At 35.3% G+C, this 11,701-nt stretch overlaps 1 protein-coding gene across 7 annotated transcripts in view; it reads left to right on the top strand.

Annotated features, from left to right (window-relative positions):
- Positions 1-449: 449 nt before the first annotated feature.
- Positions 450-11,701, top strand: part of LAMA2 (laminin subunit alpha 2) — a 521,442-nt gene continuing 510,190 nt past the window's right edge. For 5 of the 7 annotated variants that reach the window (XM_088795458.1, XM_074333561.2, XM_088795459.1 and 2 more), the window contains exon 1: positions 453-675. In XM_088795458.1, the coding sequence (XP_088651584.1) occupies positions 570-675 (106 nt within the window). In that variant the 5' untranslated portion in view covers positions 453-569. Of the gene's footprint in view, positions 676-11,701 lie in introns of all 7 variants that reach the window. The other 2 variants (XM_074333566.2, XM_074333563.2) reach the window with 1 other exon arrangement.

The following is an 11,701-nucleotide window of genomic DNA, read 5'->3' as shown; positions in this document are numbered from 1 at the left end:
CCCCAGGACCACCTTCCGCCCTCTAGTAACTTTGAACTCTTCCAGGCCTTTGGGATGCTCTTGTCACCAAGGTGGACCAACCTGGATACACAGTGCCAGCGCACAGCCTTGCCAGGCCTTTTTCAGGAGCTACCCAGATTTGGTCAAGTTCTAGCTGTGCAGATTTCCCACAAATCATGCTTTCCATGAACAGGAATTTTACAGATCAGCAAGTACTTTCACATCAATTACTTTCTTTAATTTAAAAGAAGTTTAGCTAACAGATCAAGCAAGGAATGATCCCTTCTCAGAGGGAAGGACCGCTCTAGGAAAGGCCTTTTTCACCAGGGACCCTTTAAGGGCCTGTGCCTGGACGTCCGTGGGGCGAGGGCGTGGGCAGGGGGAGCGTGGGGGAGTGTCCTCTTTCTCCCCCCACCCTCCAACGTAGGCGGCTGAGCCAAAGCCAGTGGGGGCTGTCTCTTCCTCTTACCCAGCAGCTGCTGCTCACTCAGCTCGCAAGCCAGGACAGGGGACAGGGCGGCAGCGACTCCTCCGGGTCCTGAGAAGTGGATCCGTTCGGGGCCACCACCATGCCAGGGGCCGCCGGGGTCTTTCTGGTCGTGCTGCTCATCGGGAGCCTCGGGGGCGGCCGGGCGCAGCTGCTGCAGCAGCAGCCACAGGCGCATCAGCAAAAAGGTACAGTGGAGGCACGGACTCTAGATTACATCCTTTTTCGGGGCGCGAGACTCCTCACTGGTCCCTTCTACAGACAGTTGCTGGCCAGGGGCGGCTTTCTTGTTCTGCCCTTGGGGAGTGCGCTGTGGGGCGAGAGGGGCTAAGTTTGAACCAAGTTCACTTTCAACTGCCTGAGTGGGGTAGGAGGAATTGCCTTCCTTCCCCAAAAGAACATGAAGTGCTTTTCATTGTGCATTGGTTTCTGGGAGGATTGCTATCACTATACATCCTGCAAGTTATTTCCAAAATATTTCCAAGAGGCAAACTTTTAACCAATTAAAAAAGAAAAGTTTCTCCAAATCTGATTGCTACCTTGCAAGGAAAGGTTTCCCAAGCTGTGACTCATCTTGAAACTTTATGGAGAACAGCTAATACATATATGTTTTAAAGAACTTTGCAACTAATTGAACAGGATTTGTAAAGTAGTTAAGTATGCGATTGTTTTTCTTTTTTCTTTCATGGCAATGGCTCTTGCAGCCCCATCTTTTCTTTACCCATATCCTATGTCAGGTATCCTATTATATAGTGAAATTTCTCCTCTTGTTTAAATGCAGACAAGACTTCTGTGTCATCGGTATTTTAATTAAGACCGCAATGGCCAGATACACACTTCAGGGGACTTTGGAAAACAGTTGTATTTAATGTAACTCAAATTATGCTCTTCAGAGAGCTTTAATGTTTATGTGCATATCATTTATGAAACTCTGGGGAGTCTTTGAAGAGTTATTTTATCATCATGAATTTTAAAAGAAGCACATGTGCGGCGTTTTAAGACACAATTTATAATACATTATTTCAGTAAACATTTCTGCAAGTTGGAAAACATGTATCAAAGTAGAAAAAATTAAATATTTAAGATTTGGGCTCAAATATATATAATAAAAATTTACCCTAAGAGTACAAAATCTGGAGGTTAGCAGATTTTGAAAGTTTTGATGAGGCTGAATCTGCCAAATTTTTGAAATATACGTATCCCTCTTTTAGATAACTGGAGTAAAGCTATGTCTAATAGCTCTGAAGGTTTCGCCTCTTACAATCTAGCATTTCCAGCAGAACAATTTTATTTTAAAAGGAGTAAAAAAAAAAAAGTACTCTAAGCTCTTTGCTACAATAATAACTCCCCGATTAAAATTCCCAGAATAAAAATGATCTTAAGTCACTATATGATTTTTTTCTTCCTGCTTTTCCTTCTCTGAGAGGTAAAATGAGGTCAATGTGGCTTAATTAATAAAATTTATGAGACAGTGACTTTCATAATATCTCTGGCTACTGATTTATAAAAATGCTACTTTTATACATTGACCTTGCTGAGTTATATGATACGTTTTTAACAATACACAATACTTGAATACTGTTAGGCAGCTGGGGGTGACGAGCCCAAGTGCACCAGTCTTTCTGTTTGCTGGGAATGGGGCAGAAGCTCAAAGCATGCACTGTAGGCATCCAGTGGGTTCCTGAGAATTTTTCCCAGCGTGTTCCTCCTCCCCTTTCCCTCTTATGCTGTCTCCCCTCTTCTCTCCTCCCCACCTCTCCACTCCCCCTTCCCCCATTCCCTTCTATCTTCTTTCCTTCCTTCCTCCCTCCTCTTCTCCTCTCTTCTCCTCTCTTCTCTCTCTCTGCCCCTTTCCTCCACCCCTCTCTTATTTCATATAAAATTAACTCTGATTTCTATAGTCCAGGTACAGGTTGAGGTGAATGAAGAAGGGCAAGTTTATATACTGCCATTCTGCTGATAGAAAACTTGGACACTGTATACAATAAGGAATTCTATGCAAAATAGCTGTAACACTGAGTGTACTATAGACTGCTATATTCTACATTCTAAAATCTATTATTGTGTATTTTCTAGATCATTTGCAATATATTTAGAGACTGGCTTAAAGATAAATGTTTGAACTCTGCTAATATTAAAACTATATAAAATATATTTCATAATACCTTAAACTTGGATAGTGCTTAAGAATTTAAAATTGCCTTATGCACATGAGCGTGTTTCACCATCAGCTATTATTAATCTTATTGGACAAGTTTAAAAGCCTAGACTTGGAGTAGTTGTAACTTACTCATAAGTTCATGCAACTGATAATAACCTAATTTTTAACAACTAAGAAAACCTTTAGTTTTGTTTATGCGGAAGTTCCCTTTTTATGGTACCAAGATTTCTTTCCATTTACTTTTTGAGGCCTCTTTCCTTTTCAATGTTGTGTTTAAGCAAGTTCTCAGTGAAGATTGTTGGATATGAGTTTGACGGAAGAAGTGTTTTCTTGGCTATCATTCCCTTTTCTCTTTTCTATTATACTAGCACTGACCTTCCTGGCCAGCCACTAATTTGTTAGAATGAACGGCTTTCTCTTTTAGTACGGTGCTGATTTATTAAGAATGTTGGCATGAAACAATCATTTTTAAATGTTGAATTCAGTTAGAAACTTAAGCAGATATATATTTTTAAATCTTGTGTAATTTCTGTAGCATACTGAATTGTAGTTTGAGTAACATTGATTCTACAAGAATGATTTTCCAAGGAAATTCTTTAACTAGATTTAAGATGGACAAAATAGGAGAATGATAGTCAGAGTGGTTCTGCGTTCCAGCACAGCAGTAGATACAATCTTTTCCTGATATTCTTGTAACTGTTATGTGGAAATGGTAGTGTAGTGGTAGGTAAAGTGCAACTGATTGAAAATAATTACCAAAGAATATTGCATAGTGGATCAAGATTAATTTGGAAAGAAGTCTCTAGGAGGGTGAGAGAGATTTCTTTATATTTATTGGTCTTGGTAATGGCTTGATGGAAAACATAAAATCCAAGCTTATCAGAACTGCAGGTCGTCCAAAATTGATTTGTGGGGACTAAGCTGGTCATAACAGGTTCAGGAACTTTAAAGGTCTCTGTAGCCTGGACCGTGAATGGGACATACATGAAGCTGGTTTTATTATTTGTATCTAGATGTTAAATACTTTCATTTGCTCTATTCTGGGAATTTGTTGTTTCCTTTGCATGTATAGGAATGAATGCAAAGAAAGGACAAGTCTGAACTGCAGTAAGTTCAGTTTGAACATATAACATGACATGGTGACAGAAATGTTAACCAACTGACTTTTATAAAAAACAAACAAACAAACAAACAAACTCATAGAAGCAGATGAGTCTGTTGGTTAAAACACATTTGGGTGCTTCATTGACAAACGGATGTAAATTCAGAGGAGGGAGAGCACAATAGTTAGGAGTCTGCAAATATTTTCAGAGGGGGGCTATTCCCAGTGAAGACTATTAATCTGGAGAAAGATGTAAGAAATCATAAGGTATCCTCAAATTTTTGGAAAGATTGTTATATGGAAAAGAGACTAAGATGTCCTTCCTAAAACCTGAACTGAGATCCATAAGAAGAATATGACAAAGAGGAATGTTTGAGTTCCATAAAATGGGAGGAAACCTGTTCCCCCTACTCATTCTGAGCTGTCCAGAAAGAACTGGGTTGTTTGGAGCACCTAAATTCTGGAAGTGTTCATACAGTGATCAAATGTACAGCTTTTCAGGGATGATTTGGGATGGAATACTTCTACAGGGTGGAAGTTAGGACATAACAAATCTCCAGTCTTTTTCCAAGTCCAATATTCTAGTATTGCATTCTGTTTTTTTTTTTTTTTTTTTTTTTTTTGAGTACAAACTTGTATTTGAACTTCTGAATTCTTAAAAATGTCAAGAAGACATTAAATGTATATAAATGTGTTTTTAAACACATTTATAATAAAAAAACATGTTTGAGATGATTCTCATATTTTTGGCAAACATACTTAAAGATTTAATGTTGGATTTCCATATCACCATCAATTGCAGTTCTAAAATATCCTGTGTTATAAAATGTGAGAAGACTTTATAGATTAACTGAAATTTTTTTAGGGGAATTATTATGGCCATATACCTGAAATTAACTTTTGGGGGGTATTTTTTTTTTTTTCTACATATGTAACTTATTGACTTGTTCACTACACACTGGTCTAATAGTTTAGAAAAATGATTCATAACAGGTAAAATTTATAGCTGAGAATAAGAACATATTCAACATTGACTATTACAGATGTTGTAACATTTTTTAAAATAACATGAATTTTATAAATTTTAATCTCACATGTCAGTGTATACAAATTGCTGATCTTACTCCTAAAATTTTCTGTCATAGATTTTCATGAAAAGTAAATGAACTCAAGAGTTGCTAGGGATTATGCACTTGCTCTGCCAATTCTTCCTTTATTCACTTCAGTCACTATAGCTCCTGAAATATATCACCTACACTAATAACTACAGTGTTACCCTTCTTTAGCTATATTTGCAAACTCAAATAGGTATCCCAAGAGTTATTCCCAGGTATGACGGCTGTAAGAAAAGCAGTCATATTTTATAGGAGGGATTTTTTTAAATAGGAAGAATAATTTCTGAAGTAGTAGGGTTTTTAGTTTTTATACCTTTTAACTATACTGTAAAAGCTATGATTCAAAAGCGTTTACTTTTTAGATTTTACATCTCAGTATTTTCTCAGTCCCCATTTATCCAAAGCAGATAAGTGTCGCTTTTTCTATTCATATATTGAATAAATACCAATTATTCATTGGTAATGACTAATGTGCTAGATTTTTCAACTTGGACCTCTGAGACTGAATCATTGTTCCTTCTTTTGATCCAATTGGACTAGCAGTGAACTGTAAGAAAAAAATGAACTTGAACTTTATATGAAGACTCACATCTCCTTTCATAATCTGATTTACAATCCTGGGGCCACAATTGTGGGCCACAATGGAGGAGGAGGACTTGGGACCTAGTGGGGTCCAGAATAGAGAAAATGAACTTCAACCTAACCTATACATACATAGCAAAATCAGTAGGGTGGCTAGCTGTCTAAATTATAGAATCCAAAGGATATATCAAATGTTTGCTTGATTCCAGTCAACGTAACTATCCAGTAGGATTCTACCACGTGGGTAGAGCATAGCTGGAAGAATTTCCGGGCTGGGTAATAATAATAATAGTAGTAATAATAATAAAAGAATGGTGACTACAGGTCATCTGTGCAGTTTGCAGCAGATCCGTACTTAGCAGCTGGAGCCTGAAAAAGATCAGGAAGAAAGTGTTGTCAATGTCCAGACACATTATTTAGCTTGTGATACAGAAGATTGGGGTTTAGTATTTGTGTAGCATCCCACCTTTGAAGTTGGTAGCTAAGTGGGAATTTAGGCCAAAGTCCAGTTGTAGTGAATTTAAAAACAAGGTAGAGATTAGAGAAAGACAAAACTTTATTGGCACATGGTTCTCAAGACTCATGCCAGGCTCTGTGTATACCAGGTAGACAGAAAGAAGACCAAATCTGGGCTGTACTAATTGGTAAGACTGAATTCAAAGATGAGGATTTGTGCAGGCAATTGGTAGGTTTGGGCCAATGTGTAGTGGAAGGTGGGTAATGAATGAAGGTGTTCTGTGAGTAAAACAAAACAAAACAAAATCTTTGCTCTCTTGTGGTTTATATTCTAATTGAGGCAGAAATATTAATATATAATGAACGTGTAATATAATGAATACCTGTATTGTATAGAATGTAGAGGGTGATGAGAATCCTGGACAGTCAAATACAGCAGAATAAGAGGAGGCAGGAGTTCTGGAAGTGGAGGGAAGTTGGTTGCTATTTTAAATAGAGTGATAAAGGTTGACCTTATTGAGGTCGCACTTGAGCAAATACTTGAAGGTGATGTGGGAGTGATTCACACAGATATCAGGTGGAAGAGTAGTCTCCCCACAGGGAACTCTCCCCATATAAAGACCTGAGGCTGAAGTATAGTGAGACAGTCCGAGAAGTGATGACGAGCTGGATCAGTGTAAAAATTTTGCCTTTTAGTCTGAGTGAGATGGGTGGTATTGGAGAGTTTGGAGTGGAGTTAAGTGAGTGAATGAAATTGTGTTTAATATTTCTTTTTTCAAGCAGGCTCTAATCCATTGCACTAGACCAGTGGTCCAAATGTAGGATTATTTTAGATTCATATTCTGCACCAAACCTCCCATTCACAGAGCATGTTTAAGAGACTCTATTCCAGAGTTTTCTACCTCAACAATCTTATAATTGGAAAGATCAGATGCATCTTTGTAAAACTTTTTTATTTCATTTGGTATCACAATCCTAATCCACGATTAAGAGAATATTAATACCTTGAAGCAACTCAAGAGAAGGGAACTGCTACATATCCTTGCATTTTGCTCCAGTGTTCTTAGAAATATGCCATTGGTTTCTTAGAGAAATTTTAACTAATGTGCACATTGAAGCAAAAATAAGTTATTCAAAATCCCACATGGATATACGTATATGTTGGAGTTCTCTTTCTTATTATTCATTTCACTATCAGAGCTAAAGTTTAGATACTGTTGCTGAAAATGACATAATGATGTATTGATCAGATGACTTCTTTTATGAAATGAACTTTGAAATGTTACCTATTTTTACAATCAGAAACATTCTATGCTCTGTTTCGATTTTTATAACTTCTTTAAGGATCACTGTAAGTCTTGCAGTAACCTCAGGAGTAAAGTAATGCAATTTTGGCCTGACTAAATTCTATTATTTAGGACAAATTTAGGTGAAGAAAATTGCTTTCCTCCTCTCTCTCTGTTTCTTCCTTCCTCTGTTTTACTTCTCTCCCTCCCTTTACCCTTGTTGCTCTTTCCTCCTTCCCTTTAGCCTTCTCTTCCTTCTTTTTTTTTTCTTTTTCCTTTAGTATCCTTTTTGTGAATATGGCATTCAAAGAGATGATTCTAACAAATATAACTTTTAAGAAGATATGTGAGACAACACTTCACTTAATCTTTCTTATTAAAGACCATTGCTAATTACTATCTAAAGATAATTTTGAGGCATAATCTAAACTTACATGTGAGTGAAAGCTAGATGTTTGTTTGTCAAAGATGTATAATATGGGCCAAAAAAAAAAAAAAGTTTTTTTCCAGTTATCTTGAATGTGGATTTTAACATGGTAGCTTTATGCTGTTTGCCTTTTATTTGACCACGTGACATTCCAAAAAAGATCTTAGAGGATAATCTATCAGCGTGTTATTACTCATAACACTGGCTTTCTGTGACAGACCGAATCTAGTTCAAATAGCAAATTAATCTATGCAAATCACAAATGACGAAGACCTGAGGAACTGTTTGGTGCCTGGCACTTACGAAAGGCACCTTATGCAATGTTAATGTCTGTCCTTGTGTGGTCCTCTCATTTGACCACCATGTGGTGTGTCTCCCTATGGTTCTTAGAGTCACTGCGTTTTGAGTGCCCGATGCTTTGGATTGGTTGAATACTAGCTAGCACACTGTGAGCATTAACACATTTATTGACATAGCTGATCTGTTCAGTAGGTTAACACAATTATCCTCATTTTATAGAAGGAAAATCGATGCCTAGCAACGTTTCAAAGACAAACACAAACTCCAATGCTGATTTTAGAATTAGAAATTAGAGTATGTTCCTTCTTCTGATTTTATGGATCCAACATTGTCATCTCTTTTGGAGTTTTTGATCCTTCTTTATCTTTTATAAAATACCTTGAAAAAAAGTCGTATCTCCCTTTAGGAGTTATTTTAGTAGTCTAATTTGAAACGCGACATTCACTAGGTATTATGGAAGAAAAATAAATTTTAAAGCAATAACGTGTAATCTTCAAGGATCTTTTTCATTTAAACACACACACACATTACTTAAAACTATGCAGAAATTATACACACATTATTTAAAACTATGCGTACATTTAAAAGTATTCATCAAATTTCAGTATCTAAATTTTTAGTGTTTGGATTACTAGATGCTGGACTGTAAGAGAGTATTAATTGATTATTGCCTTTTCTGAAGTCCTCATACAGAAATTACTTCAGCAGGCTAGAAACCTAATGGGATTTATAATGCTATAGTGAATTCTTTTACCAAAAAAAGTCAATATATATGTCAGCGACTGAGAAGAGCAAGAATCAAACAGATGTACCTAAGAATCAGAGCAAATATCATAATTCCTTCTGAAAAAGTGTAGAATACTGACATATTCATAAAAAAAGATTGAAAGAGTTTCATTTCAAGTTGATTTTCAGTTAAGACAGAAAATTTTGCATATCTACTAGATTTTGAGAGGGTTTGTTTGTGGATGTATGTATGCACGCATGTAGTAGTATGTATGCATGTATGTATGTACCATTTATAGTTTAGAATTCACAGTACCTAATTAGGTGTTTAGTATATTGCCGTTTGATTTGTTTTCTTAACTCATTAGATTTTCAGTTTTATCAAAAAATCTAGAATAAGGGAATCTAAAAATTGAATTTGCAGAAAAGCCTTGTTGCCTTGATAAATGATCATGAACCACAGAATAAATTGCAAATGGGATCATTAAATATTTCAGTATGGTAGCTGTACTGTTAAAACTCTAAGATGAAATCCCTTTTAAGTTGCTTATAACATATAAGGTCTTATTCTAAAGTGGACTTAAGGTTAGTACAGTTTGCCACATCAAATATATTTTTTCAAAAGCCTGTATAGCTGCCATAATTTTCTGGCTTATTGCCTGATCTACCTTTTTAAATTACTGGATGAAGCTGAAAGTATGAAGAAGAACAAGAAGTAGTGCAATTGTCATTTCATGTAGCTACTTTATCTCATTGGTTTCTTGTGAGGAGTATATAAAATAATGAATATAAAACATGCAGCATCTATTAGGTCTTCAATGTATGTGAATTTTCAACATGCTTCAAGAAAAATGAAATAAGTCTAAAAACTGTCTTGGTGCTAAGAAATGCTCTGGCTTAAAGCAGCATTTTTCTCCAATAATGTGGTATACCAAATTTAGTTGAGGCCATTTATGACGGAATTTGTTCATATACTTGAAAACACAAATACGTAAATTTAGTTTTAATTCGAATTTGTGTATTAGTATTTCACTATTCTGAACTTCATATCTTAGCCTACAAAAATACTCATATTAATGTATACCTCTTTATACCTTCAATTTCCATATACATTCCTCTGCTTTGGAGGTAACCTTGAATAGTAGAAAAAGTACGAACTTGGGAGATGGAAAGAATTAGAGTCATATCCATGTTACCACTTTATTTACTAAGAGCAAAAACCTGAGTCAATGGAGTTTAAATTTTCTATTAGTAAAATAGTAATATATGTGAAAATACTTGACAGCTAACCAGTTAATATTAGCTCTTCTTTCACCTTTATTATTTGATCACAAAGTTCTAAAAGATGGTATTTGCAGTGCATATGACATCCCTTTTGCTTAAGAGAACAAAACATTCTAAGTTTCCTTGAGTAGACCCTAAGAGATTATAGATGGTAAACTATTTATGTCGCTGCAGAGAGACTGAAGAATTCTGTCAAGGTCACACAAGTCAGTAACAGAGATAGGAAGAAACAAAAGGTCCTATAATTAGCTAATAGTTACGTTAGTAGCTCAATGTGAGAAGTGATTTCAACAGGCAACGGGATGGAAATTTTAGCAATACTTTGTTGCTACTTATATTTCAAATATGATATAATAAACATTTTTTCTAGGAATCCCTCATTTTTGGACATGCATTAGGGATTGATATACTATTTTTTAAACAATTCTTAAATATGTAATGTGTTAGAAAAATGTATGACACATAGTAAGCGCTCCATAAAGATTAGTTACTATCTTCAATCCAGTGGTTCTCAATTTTTTGTGTTAAGATTCCTTTATACTCTTAAAAATCACAAGCTGATTTATACTGGTTTATTGTTTTAGAAATGAAAATTGGGAAATCTAAAAATGTTTATTAATTCATTTAAAAGTAGAGTAATAATAATTACATGTTGACAAACTTAACATAGTTTCATAAAAAATAATTTTATCTTCCAAAACAAAAAATATATAGAAGAATGGTATTGTTTTGTTTTTACGTTCTCAAACCACTTTAATGTCTGACTTAACACAGGAGAACTAGATTCTTATTTCTGCCTCTGCATTCAAATTATTATGATATGTTGTTTTGGTTAAAATGTATGAAAAATACAACAACATATACAGACATGTTATTGGAAAAGGGAGGACTATTTTAATACTTTTTAAGATAGCTATAAATCTTTGAGTCTACATCAAAACCCAGTAAGCGATAGTTTTTTAAAGATTGGCTGCAATTTGGTATCTGAAATTATAGCAATATATTTTAAAAAATTATAGCAATATTCTTTTTTTAAAAAAATGTAGCAATATTCTTTTTCTGTTCTGTTATGTTAAAATCCGCTTGTCTTTTTTGCATTTGGAAACAGTTTTACTCATGTGTGATGTTATAACTTCATCTCCATGCCATCTTCCCTGTTTCCTTTCCTTTGCCCAACTAGAAAGAGAAATACTTCATTTGGCCAAAGTTAGGAATATTCTGTTCATCCCTAGTGGATTTAAAAAGTGAACTCATGACCAAGGTTTAACACGAAGGAAGAATGCTAACATTTGGAATCCTGAATATTAACAGAGGAGTTATCTGGACCTTATTGAGCTCCCGAATTCATATCAGGAAGGGACTTAGATGCTTTTCATGAAGAGAAGAATCCTTGCTAGAAGCACTGGTTCTCATGTATCTCTTGAATAATGAGGTTTATTTAATTTTCCCCCTAAACTCTGAAAGTTTTGTGCTTTCAAAAAGCATTCAAGAGGTTTTGTAATATTTAGAATCCAAAATATGATCTTTTACTCTCTGCCCATCTCATCAAAACCATTATGGAGATGTCAAATAGTAGAGCTGTTTTCTTTCTCTTGGTTTGTTATATGTTGTCCAGAGACTTAAGGATTTATCCTTTGACCAAAATTTTCACTGTTCAGCCAAGCTGTCCCCCACTGTCCTGATAGGCAAGAAATTCAGATTTGTAGAGCTTGGTTATCAAACACTGATGGGTTAGAACATGAATTTACAAGGTATTTCCAGATTAATTGGACAAA

The sequence above is a fragment of the Rhinolophus sinicus genome, chromosome 2, assembly GCF_057876585.1.
Source record: "Rhinolophus sinicus isolate RSI-liver-muscle chromosome 2, RSI-T2T, whole genome shotgun sequence".
Lineage (NCBI taxonomy): Eukaryota > Metazoa > Chordata > Mammalia > Chiroptera > Rhinolophidae > Rhinolophus > Rhinolophus sinicus.
Note: the sequence above shows the minus strand (reverse complement) of the source record. Positions and strands in the feature narration are given on the sequence as shown.